At 32.6% G+C, this 12,338-nt stretch overlaps 1 protein-coding gene across 2 annotated transcripts in view; it reads left to right on the plus strand.

Annotated features, from left to right (window-relative positions):
• Positions 1-3,705: 3,705 nt before the first annotated feature.
• Positions 3,706-12,338, plus strand: part of LOC110094751 (PHD finger protein ALFIN-LIKE 3) — a 30,066-nt gene continuing 21,433 nt past the window's right edge. Inside the window, exons 1-2 of one of the 2 annotated variants that reach the window (XM_020820068.2) lie at positions 3,706-3,968; positions 4,085-4,117. In XM_020820068.2, the coding sequence (XP_020675727.1) occupies positions 3,869-3,968; positions 4,085-4,117 (133 nt within the window). In that variant the 5' untranslated portion in view covers positions 3,706-3,868. The remainder of the gene's footprint in view (positions 3,969-4,084; positions 4,118-12,338) is intronic. The other variant, XM_020820067.2, reaches the window with a different exon arrangement.

A 12,338-nucleotide genomic window follows, 5' to 3' on the forward strand; every position in this document is an offset into this window, starting at 1 on the left:
GCCATATGATAGACATATGACTCAAGATAGACGAAGCGTTCATCAGAGTTAAATATGGTTCTTGAAAGAGAGATGCTTTGGCAAATTTCTTCTTTTAATGTTTGCATTAATGCCAAATTACTATGATTGATGGTTTTATCACAAAGGTACGTATTTTGGTTTAATATAAAGTTTCAATCATATTTCTCTAGATAAAAAAATATCATGGTCATATATGTTCAATTATGAGTATCATGAGTCATAAAAAATCAAAATTTTCTATTACAAAAACAATTAATAAAAATATAATTTTATTTAGATTATTTGGGTGATATGAAACTCTATATTTTTACTTTCAAATGATTATAAACTTAGGTTTTTTTATAATTAAGTAAGTCCTAATAATTTATTTTTTCTATATATATAAATAGTTAACAATGGCATAAATATTAAAGGGGAAATTTAACTTCATATGCCTAAATAATTGGAGAAATATACCCATGATTTCATATCTTACGAAAATATATTTGAAAGTTTTGTTTGAATCAAAATTATGCTATTTTTGAACTATATATTACTTTTTAGGCATGCATGACCTATATTGATTTGAGCATTATTCGAATAAGATTAAAAAAAAAATTCGATCAAAGTTGGGACTATATGAGAAAAAACATGCTTTATTATAATATTGTTTGAACCATATTCGAATCATATATCCAGATTTGAAGAACATGATACTCTTGGCTCTTAATGTTATATAAGCACTGCAATGCCTCTTAACTAGCATGATTAAATTAAATAAATACATAAATATCACACCAATTCAAATATGTAAATCCTAAATGAGGTGATGTGTGCAAAAACTTATATTTAACAATGATTAAACAATATTGGATCATGATCAAACCATCTTCGATAGTACTTGAACCATCTAGAATCATGATCGATCAAAATGATTGACCCATTGGATAAGTTCGTAAAGTCTTCAACCTGCGATTGAGCAATATTCAAATGAATTTTGACACATTATAGCTTTGCTTAAATCTTGTTCAAACTTTATTCAACCCTTAGTCAAATCTTATATTTAATAATGATTGAACCATATCATGTAACAATCATACTATCTTTGATAATAGTTGAACCATCTTGAACCATGATCGATCAAAATGATTGACCCATTCAATGGGTTTATAAAGTTTTCAGCCCATGATTGAGCAATATTAAAATAATTTTTAACTCATTATAGTATTGTTCAAACCTTATTTAATCCTTCTTTATAGGTAGTTTGATCATATATCAATAAAGAATCAAGGAAGGTTCAAATAAGACTGTAATGTGATGGAGATAGTTTAAATATTGCTTAATCAGAGATTGATGACTTTAGAAGAGTAGAAGACTCATCGAATGGGTTGATCATTTTTTTTAATTGAACAAATAACATTTAAATGATATTTGATAATGATTTGAATATTGTTTGATCATGTTTAATTTAATCATTATTATTGATACGTCATCACAAAATTAGCTTAATCGGGCACAAATCTCAAGGCAAAAGCTAGTTGGAAACTTAAAAAATTAATTTTGGTAGCACCTGAACTCTGATTTCAGCGAGCTTATAGTCAAACTGAGCGTCTCGGAAATACAAACCCAACGACACCAAATTCAACCCAATATGAGCCAAAATGGGTCCAAAATCAAGTACCCGAAAAGCTGTTGGAAGGTTCAAACCACAATTTGAGTACCAAACGATATCCGATTTTAACGAGCTTATACTCGAATCGAGCGGCTCAATGAGTCAAATCCAACGAGCCCAAGATCACCTAATTCTGACATCATTAAGGCCTCCAAATGTCCAACGAACGGTGCATGATCGAAGGGTTCAATATCGACCGTCCATTCAAACCACTCCCTATTCGCCTATGATCTCACACTTATTTACGAGCCATGCCACTCCAGAAAAACTATAAATAGAGCTCTTATTCTTCATAAAGGGGGACTGAAGTGAAGAGAGAGAAGAAGGAAGAAGCTCCTCCTCGACCACCGTCGGAGCTCTTCCCGCCGCCTGAAGACGCCGGAATTATGCCGGATTTTTGGGAAACGCCGGAAATTTGCAGAATTTTGTAACTTTGTGGGAAGTTTATTGTAAACTGATCGTCTTGATTTGTAAGAAGGATCAACCTTTGTATTTCAAACAAATACTAGTGAAACTTTACAACTGGGCGAGGCACCGTGGTTTTTTCCCTCTTTCGGGTTTTCCACGTAAAAATCTTGGTGTTCATTTATCTTTTCTGTTTGTATGCTGAATACTCGTACAACGCTCGGACGTGAATTTACAAACTCTACCGCCGCGTATATTCTAGCACGCAACAATTATAATGATAAATGGGGTTGGAATATTGTTCTATTAGTTATGGCAATTATAATGTAAATTGAAGTCTAACAATGAAAACATCAGGGTTTAGAGTACGAAACCTAGTGTGAATTTTACAAAGATTGAAAAATATTACTAACATTGAAGATGATGAATAATAAGATGTCGTCACGGTGAATTTTCATCATAGGTCAAAGTCAAGCCCCCTATACACTAGCGGAGGGAGGTTTAAACCATTATTTGGATTATCAAATGGTTTCCAAACATAACATGGTTATAATAGAATTGAGCAGTTAGACGAGACAAATCCAACAAGCCCACGATTGCCGAATTCTGATTTCACTAAGACATTTAATTTCCTATTCATTTACATTTTTTTTCTTGGTTGATATTATCTTAATCTTGTATTGATTCGATCTTAAAGAGATTTTATGATTTTTTTTTGTGCAATGAGATTTTTAATAGCACATATTTAGTTAATATATTGAACCCGTTCTAACAGAAATCAAGTGATTTGATGATGTAAGTCATTTTGAGAAGGAAAAAAAAAAAACAAATTCACTATCAAAGTTTTATCATTTTTAAACCTTATTATATCGGTCTCTAAGTCCTGATGTAAAAAGTTGAAGGAGATTTTAAAAAAATTAATTTACTCCCCCACCCGCTAAAAACAATTTCTGGCTCCGCCATTGCCCCTACAATTGTTGAAAATGAAGGTGATGAGAAAAATATGGGTTGAGCTGCTATTATTGAAAGGTTGCATAAATGTTCAATAGGAGTTCCAACTTTTGTATTAAAAGCAGAGGTATTTTGGTCTGAATGAATTTTTAGAAATCAAATAACAATCATATTTATGTAATGTTACATATAGTAAAACTTTTTAAAAAATATTAATGGTAATAAATTTATTAGAAAACACTTGTATTATATTTATTTAAACAACAACTCTAGGAGCTATTATTATGTGCAAAGATCAGACGGTTCTCCTATTCGGTTAAGCGCCGGGTATTCAGCGGTACTGAAGAATACCAAGTGTGGGTACTGAGCTCGACACGAACCAATAGGGTGACGTGGCACATTTTTACTAATCTCCGAACGCCCAGACTCGACACAAAATAATAAATCCAACTCTAGACATGTAAGTGTTTTAAGAAATTGTTTACATACGTAAATCAATAAAAATTTACTTGCAAATTAATAAAATAATAATATTATTATTAAATTTAAGTTAATAATAATAATAATAATTTATTATTTTCATTTTCGAAAGGCTCGACGCCAGGAAATTCAACACAAAAAAACCTCTTTAACCAAAACACTAGGAAAAAAAAAATATAAAAATAAAAATAAAGCTGCAAACATATTCTCCACTTCGTCCTCTCCCTTTTCCGGTTTTCGTCGTTTCCCTCCTTTTTAACCCCAACCCCTCGCCGCGATTGATAAGCATCCTAACCTTGGAATTCCTTCAAATCCCTTGCGGGCCTTTAATTCTTTATAGTCTCTCCCTCGCTTTCATCCATGGACGGCCATTACACCCCTTACAATCCTCGCACGGTAGAAGAAGTTTTCAAGGACTTCAAGGGCCGGCGAGCCGGCGTGATTAAAGCCCTCACCAACGGTGACCTCACATTTATTTGACAATCTTCTTTTTCCTCTTTAAGTTGTTTTGTTTTTGTGTATTTTCACGCTGGCCGTTCGGAGCTCGTTTAACTGATTCTGTTTGGGATGTCACAGATGTGGATGATTTCTACCAGCAGTGCGACCCAGGTTTGTGATTTCGTCATTTTTTATTGCCTATTTTGCTAGTTTCTTTGCTTTCGAGTATTTAGCCTCTTGCATGCAATATTTTTGAAGAGTGTTTTCAGTTTTTGTGTGAGATGTGCAGGGATTCTCAAGAATCTTAACATCGTCTTCTCTAACTTGAGAGTGAATGGAATAATGGTTTTTTCATTTTGTTAGCTTTTGAAATTTTGTTTCAATTTATCATTTTCTTGAAAGTTGAAGTAAAAAAAATTGATGCGTCATTTCTATTACTTTGGTTTCAGAATGGTGTTAGTAAATCATCTGCTTTGCTTTTGGAAAACCTAATATGTCATAAAATTTGATTTATATAAGAAACTTGTGACGGAAAGCACAACTCCATACCTTTCGGCCTATCACATTGCGTCTTGGATATGATCAACTTACTTGGATAGTAAATTGATCATCTGTGCGAGGGCAAATTTCAAACTAATTGTGTTTTAAGAATTAATTAAGCGATTAGGTATGCTAATAATTTAATTTAAAAATAGATATAGTAGCCCATTGAACAGGCGACTTGCACCTGATTGGACTAGCAGTTAGAACATGTTAGAAAAAAAAAAGAGCAAGTTGCCCAATAGACGGGCGACTTACGTTAATTAAACTTAAAAAAAGAAGACATTCAAAAGTTTAGTAATATATTTTTTTCTCATAGAACATGCATATAAGAATTTAGATAAGAGCATACGCATGCGCACACTAAGGAAAAAAAGAAGTACATTGTCTTCTTAATCAATAGAAAATACAATATAACAATGAAGGTTGAGGCCATCAAATACAGAGAAAATGTAGTCTAACGTTTCTTCTTCATCCTACATGGAATGATATATGTACCGGGCGTGCAGTGCTGCAATACCCTAAGAGGTCTATCCCTCAACTCATGCAGCTTTGCATGATGCTAGGGGTGTCAATTCGGGTCAACAGGTCAGGTTCGGGTACAACCTGAGTTGACTCGGGCTTAAATGGGTTGACTCGAACCATACCCGGTTTAACAAATGGGTCAAAATGTTCAATCTGAACTCGACCTGTATGGGTTATGGGTTGACCCAACCTGCGAACCCAGAATAGGGTTAGGTTTCGACGTTCCGTGATGTTTGGTCGACTACGGCTAGCGTGCGGGTTTTGTGATACAACGGTTCTGACGACGGTCGTGCACGAGTTGGTGAGTTCACCATGCGACAAATGGTAGCGGGCCAGCGGCGCGAGTGCGGTTTGCGCGGACCTTGGTCTTGTCTTAATTGGCTATGCTTGCTAGGCGACAAGGGCGTACGCGAGCGCAGTTTTTCGGTGTGGGCTAGGCACCCTGGGCGCGTCTGAAGCGACAACAACAACGGTTAAGCGATAGCAACAACAACAACGACAAAGCGGCAACAATGGCTTAGCGCCAGTGGCAGGTCCACAACAGCAAAGGGTTGAGTTGTCTTACATATGACAACGAGTCAATTCGGGTCAAATCCGGGTTGATCATAACCCAATCTGAACTATAAACAGGTCAAAAAATGAGACCATAACCCGACCTGTTTCTTTAATAGGTTGACCCGAACCCAGATTTTTCGGGTCGTTTTCGGGTCAGGTTTGGGTCGGGTTTATGGGTTGTTTAAAAAATTGACACCCCTACATGATGCACAACTTCCTCCTCATATGTAGACGGAATGGTCATAAGAATGTAGTAATCGGTGGGTCATGATGGAATGTCTTGTAGCATCGGCTGGTAGAAGAAATATTGAGATGAATAATGCTCTTTGTAAGATGATGGTCTTGCAACCATGTATGTGGCTGCACAAATGATAGGGTGCCACTGAAGTTGGTATACTTTGTATGTGCAGCTTCTGCACAACGATCATCCTCGATATGCTTATGTCTTCGCATATGTTAAATCAATTCTTCCATATGGTTGATAACTGGTTGGATCACTCCTAAATCATGTTTACCAAAATATGGCTACAATGTGGTATATGAATTGAGAAAGTAGTTATGCTACACATATTAAGTTTGTTGGTTAGAGATGTGTGACTGCAAATTTTTACAAACACTATGAATTGAATAATATAGGTTTTGATGACTAACCAGATGACACTCCAAGGGTGCACGTAGGTAGTAAGTCATCGGAGTCTCGACAGGTGGTTTCAACATGTACAAGAAGAAAAGGGAAAGTTCGGTTAAAAAAAAAATTAACATGCCAGAAGTCCCCCGTTAGACCGGCAACTTAGGTCTGGTAGGTTAGCCGCTAGTTATCGATCTAGTTGGTGTTGACTGGGTCAAAAAGATAGCAAGTTGCCCGTTGAACGATCGATCATGCCTATTTTTATATTAAATTTTAAACGTATTTAATCACCTAATTAGTTCTTAAATTATAATTAGGTTAAAAATTTTCCCTCTGTGCTAGAATAACAAGGACTTTATTTCGTGCGAAGATCACAATATAACAACCACATTGTATTATCAACAAAGTCCCGGTCTTCTTATATCATATGACATGTTTATTTTTCCTTAATTGTTTATAAGTTTTAAAGCTCATCTCATCAGGTTAAATGAGATCCAACATCATCAATAATCTATTTCGTGTGTCGTTGTAGCAAATTTATTGACTTGGCTCTCATTTCCTAAACCGTTTAATATTATTTTATTGACCAAAAAGTTTAGTTATAAATTTCAAAGGCTAAATAACCTGCAGGCTTCCACTTAAAGTGGAGGTTTTGGACTCACCTTACAAAATAAAAAATAGAAAAAAAAAATCAAAGTATTTTTTTTTTTTAAATATAAAGTGTGAAAGTATAGATTTCTCTAAAAGGCTTATAATGAAAATGAATCAAAACTATTTTAAAAAAGGAAAAAAAAAAGTTTCAACTAAGAGGTGTCAATGGTTGGAATAGGTAAAGGCAGATGGATTGCAATGTAAGGGTTATAAGAGGGCCAATGGTTATAACCCTTAAATTGTGTGCTTAATCCCTACCATTATTGGTTTATTTGTGGGTTCAACGATCTTTCAACACTTCCTTTAAACTATCATGATTTCATGATTGTTCGATAAGTTTTGCATTAGTTGTTGACTACCTAATGCAATCCTCTATTTTTCTCATCCATAGTTTAGGATCCAACGACGACCGTGTTAAACTAAATAATATAAATCTACAATTCCAAAATTGCTTAAAAATATTTTTAAACATGAGGTTTTAGAGTCCTTTAGCGAGAATTTCTATAAGTTAATTTTCTGTTGACACATATGCATTGAAGATTTACACACTTTATAGTTTCTCTTTTATGAAATGTTTATCCATCTTCACATATTTGGTATGGTCATGTTGTATTGAATTATAAGCAATGCTGATGACAAATTTATTATCACAATATATCTTCGTTAGCCTTTTTCATTTGATTTTTAAATCTTTTAAAATAATTTTGATTCACAAAAAATTGTAAATTCCTTGGGCAATGACGCTAAATTCAAATTCAATGCTAGATTTTGAAATAACATGTTTCTTGCTCCTCATGTACTGATATTTCCTCCAAAAAATTGTACCATAATCAGTCGTGAATCTTCTATCAATGGTTTTCCTGCATAGTCTATATTAGTATACCCTTCAATTTTTAAAGTATCATGCTTTTTATAGAGATTTTGATTTAAGATATTTAAGGATTCCACAAGCAACTTAAATGTGAGATTCTTTGGGTTTGTGCATGAATCAATTAATGAGACTCATTGCAAATGAAATGCTTGGATGGTTGTGAGATAAACATATAAACTTTTCAACTAATTTTTGATATTATACCATATCTACTTCTTTTTCTTCTTCATATGCTTCCAATTTCACAAGATTTGTAATCAACTTTTTTTTTTTTTCATTAGATAAATAACAAATTATGTTAGAGAGTAGTATTCTTTATTTTTATTGAACAACTTCTATTTTCAAGAAGTAATTGAATTTACTCAACTCTTTTATCTCAAATATTTCATTAAGTTTTTCTTGAGATATCATTTTCTCTATTCTCATTATTTGTGACAATTATATCATAAACATGTAAGCTAATAGTTGCAACTATTAGTGGAGCATTTTATGAAGAGGGTGTGGTATTTTTAGTTTTGTGGGTATTCACCTTCATTCATTGCTTTTGTGAATATGCCAAATTATGTTCTTAGAGGTTGTTTAACATTATATAGAGTTTTTTTTAATTTGCACACTTCATTCTTTGTGAAAGAATTATCAAATCTTGGTGGTTGATTCATATTGACTTTATGAATATACCCATGTAGGAAAGCATTTTTTATTTCATATTGCTACATGGACCATCCAAGATTGGTTTTAAGAGAGATTAAAATGCATATTGTATTCATTTTTGTAACAAGAGCAAAAGTTGCTTGGTAGGGTTGAGTATAACCTTAGGCTTTCAATCTCACTTTATATCATTCCATGCTTATATTTACTCTATATTTTATAAAAAATTTCATTTGTGGCCTATTCTTTTTCTTTCATTTTTGTTTTTAATGATCTCTCAGGTGTAATTTTTTCATATCATTAATCTTTTTTTCATAGCATCTTTTCTATTCTTATTTTAAGCGTCTTAAATAGAGTTTGTAGTATTATAATAGAATTATTTTTGTTATTTGTATGGAATACTTTATGAGTAGGAGGAGAAATTTTGAAAAGATGTGTCTGGAAGATGGGATACATATGAGAATGTGTAGTGATGGGTCGATCATTGTTACTTGATAATGGTTTCGAGCCTTGAACTTGTTGGAGATTTTGGTTGGATTTATTCTTTCTTGTATAGACTTTAAGGGGTATAATATTTGGATTCGTTGTAGTTTGTATTGTAGGATTATTAAGATGAAAGGCAGACATTTCATTAAACTTATCCTCCAGTTGATAGTTCTCTTTTAAAGAGGTGTTTAATTGAAAAAAAATTTGCTTTTCATCGAAAGTGACATGTTTTGAAGTAAGATTATAAGACTTATTCAATAAAAGACAATTTAGAGCTCTAGTATCTAGTTTACGAGAAATTATTTTTTGCGGAGTCCAGTCGGAAAGAACCATCCGGACATGTGAATGTACGCACTGTATAAGTATTTGTACATATTGTGTATCAAATCAGTGTACACTCACATGTTCGGATGGTTCTTCCCGTCCAGACTCAACACAGAATAATTTCTCCAAGTTTACACCTATGTTGTTATGGATGTGAACATAGGAAATACACCAAAAGATTAAAAAAAAAAATTGAGAGGAAGTAATTTGTTGGGAAATATTCAATTTGACAATTATGACTTTTGAAACCAATCACCCCGAGGGCATTCTATTGATTAGACATGTAGTAGTTTGGACTACATCTCTCTTGTATCTATTTAACACTTGATTTTGGAAGAGAAGATAATCATGGTACTTCAAAAGATGTTTTTTTTCCTACTTCATTTTGTTGGGGAGTGTCTAGATAGGAGATTGATGGATGATACATTCGTTTTAGAAGAAAGATGATAATATATGACTAAACTCTAAAGTAATCATGAGTATTATTAATTTGAAATACCTTTATGTTATCATGACATTATTTTTGTATTATAGCAATAAATATTGAAAAAAATATTGCCAACATCATTTTTTGTTTAAAAAAGATGCACTAATATCATTCAATACAATTATTAATGAAGATGACAAATCCTGTAGCTCTAGAAATATTAGGGACTTTGAAAAAGCCCAAAATATTAGATTGAACAATTGACAAAGGAGTAGAGGATCTATAATCACTTTCAAGAAAACAACACTATGTTTTTTGACAATTTCAAGAGTATCATAATGAAAGTTTTGCTTATATTATCAAAAAAAAAAAAAAAAAAAAAAAAAAAAAAAAAAAAAAATTGCTTATTTGACAAAAAAAAAAAGAGAAGAAGAAATAAACATTGTAGGGTTTTGAAAGTGGGTTATCCTAGCCTATAATAATGTTCCTAAATGACTTCTATATTGAGGATGGAAATGAGGGAAAATAACTAGTGAATTTTATTTTTAATAAGATATAGTCCATCATTTTCTCTAGTTTACCCAATTGTCTTCCCTATAGTGAGGTCCTTAAATATACAATTATTAGCAAAAATGGTTATCTTGTAGTTGTGGTCATTTGTGATTTTATGAATTGATAAAATATTTGCTATAAGATGAGAAATATGTAGTACCTTATTAAGGGTAAATGTGAAGAAAATTGAAATATTTTTATTTTTCTTACGCTGCAACCGTTTTTGAAGAACTATCGATTATTTATATTTTTTTATTCTCGGGGTAAGGTTTGCAGGTTTGAAAAAAGTTGGTTGGTTATGTGGTTAGTGGCAAATTAAAGACCCAAGTGTGAGGAAAATTATATAAAGCAATGAAAACAGAAGATTTAGAAGTCATATTATTTTGAGTTAGAGAGCATGATCCAGATGGTTTTTCTAGAGCGTTAAGAAAGTTTTCGAGTTTGTCAATTTCTTTTGGATCGAGCTCTTTTGATTCTACAAGATAGATCTATTTTTTGTGACATTTTTTATTTTGATCATAGCCTGGGGCTTTTTTTAAAATTTTCAGCATTTTTTATGTTTAATTTCCTTTATAATAATTGCAACATAGATTGTCTTTGAAAGAAGGTTTTTGTCCTTCTTTAAGGAAAGTATATGTAGAAGTAAGTCTGTTATTTTGGGTTCAATGGTTGTCACGTGACATATTTCAGAGATCAAAACATTTTGCATTAGTGTCCTTTTTTCAACTTGTATGAGAGAAAAACCTCATTTAGTGATAGTAGATTTTTTTAGCTTAATGTTTGAACATGAAGTTCGTTGCAGTTATTATTAAGTTCTACAAGGAACTCAAACACCCTTTATTTTTCTACAAATTACTTGAGGAATATTGTATCATTGCAGCATGTCATCTTAAGATCTTGGTAATAATTTATTTTAAGCTAATAACCTTCGGTGCATTAAATCGCTCCATAACATGAAGATTACTTTATATGGTTGTTGAAATCGTAGTTTTGATCTCATAGATGAGAGTATTGTCTTTCACTTATGAGTGTGTTGTTTGATAACATCCCAAAATAATTTTGTGGTCGAGAGAAATATATATGACTTATTGATTTTAGGCATCATGGTATTTCACAATCATGTCATGACCATAGAATCTGCTTCATCCGTTCCCAAAGAGGATCCACAAGATGATGGATTTTTTTTTCCTTTCAGAAAGGTCTTTACAAATTGAGACAATTTCAAATAATTTCTTCTATTCATGTGATTTAAGGCTTGTAGCCCTGGATTTTTCATTTAGTCTTGTTTTCACCATTCATTATGGTCAACTCTTTCTAAGGAAAGTCAAAGAAACCATCCATAATGAAGAGAAGGAAAAATCTCGATAAGGGAGGAGAAATAAAAGAACAATGGTTGGAAGACAAAAACCCTATCATTACTTAAGTGCATTATAGAAGAAATAAAAAAAAGAATGAATTTAATTGCTAAATTATGTATAAAGTGTGAAAGTATTTATAGATTTCTCCAAAAGGCTTATAATGAAAATAAATCATGGAATAAAAAAAAGGAAAAAAATATCCAAGTGAGGACGACGATTAGAATAGGAAGATGATGCACAAAAATTGCAATATAAGGACCATAAGAATTGTGGCGGAGCCAGAAATTTTATTCAGGGGGGCCTAATTTAAAACAATTTTGTTTGTCGTCTCATTTGGAAGGTTAGAATAAATATTTGCCTAGGGAGGTCTTCGTTTGGGGGCGAGAGAGGAGCGAAAGGTAAAACAAAAGTCGTGCTCAAAGTAGTGAGCCGCGAGTCACCAGAGAGGAGCAAAGAGAAAAACGAATCATTGATGTTTTTCATGCGTCTAGAAAAAGATTTTGATGGCTTCTATGAATTAGTAAATAACTTTAAAAGAAAAAAATACAAAAACTAGAGCAGGTTTCCTCGTTGACGAACTTTAAAAAAAAGAAATAGAAACAAATTACTCAAGTTAATATAGTTGGAGAAACTGAAGTTCAGAGGAGTAAATATAAATATGACAAATGGCAAGATGGAAGTCATAATCCCACTGTTCGTCGGGGAACTTATTGCTCTGTTAAGCCACTAAAATTTACATAATTATGTCAATCCGTCCACAAGAAAGTCATTCCTCCTTGTCTCTTTGAATATTTTACCCCATTAGTCTTTCTCTCTCTATAGCTGAA

Source organism: Dendrobium catenatum, unplaced genomic scaffold, assembly GCF_001605985.2.
Source record: "Dendrobium catenatum unplaced genomic scaffold, ASM160598v2 fragScaff_scaffold_659, whole genome shotgun sequence".
NCBI classification, from domain to species: domain Eukaryota; kingdom Viridiplantae; phylum Streptophyta; class Magnoliopsida; order Asparagales; family Orchidaceae; genus Dendrobium; species Dendrobium catenatum.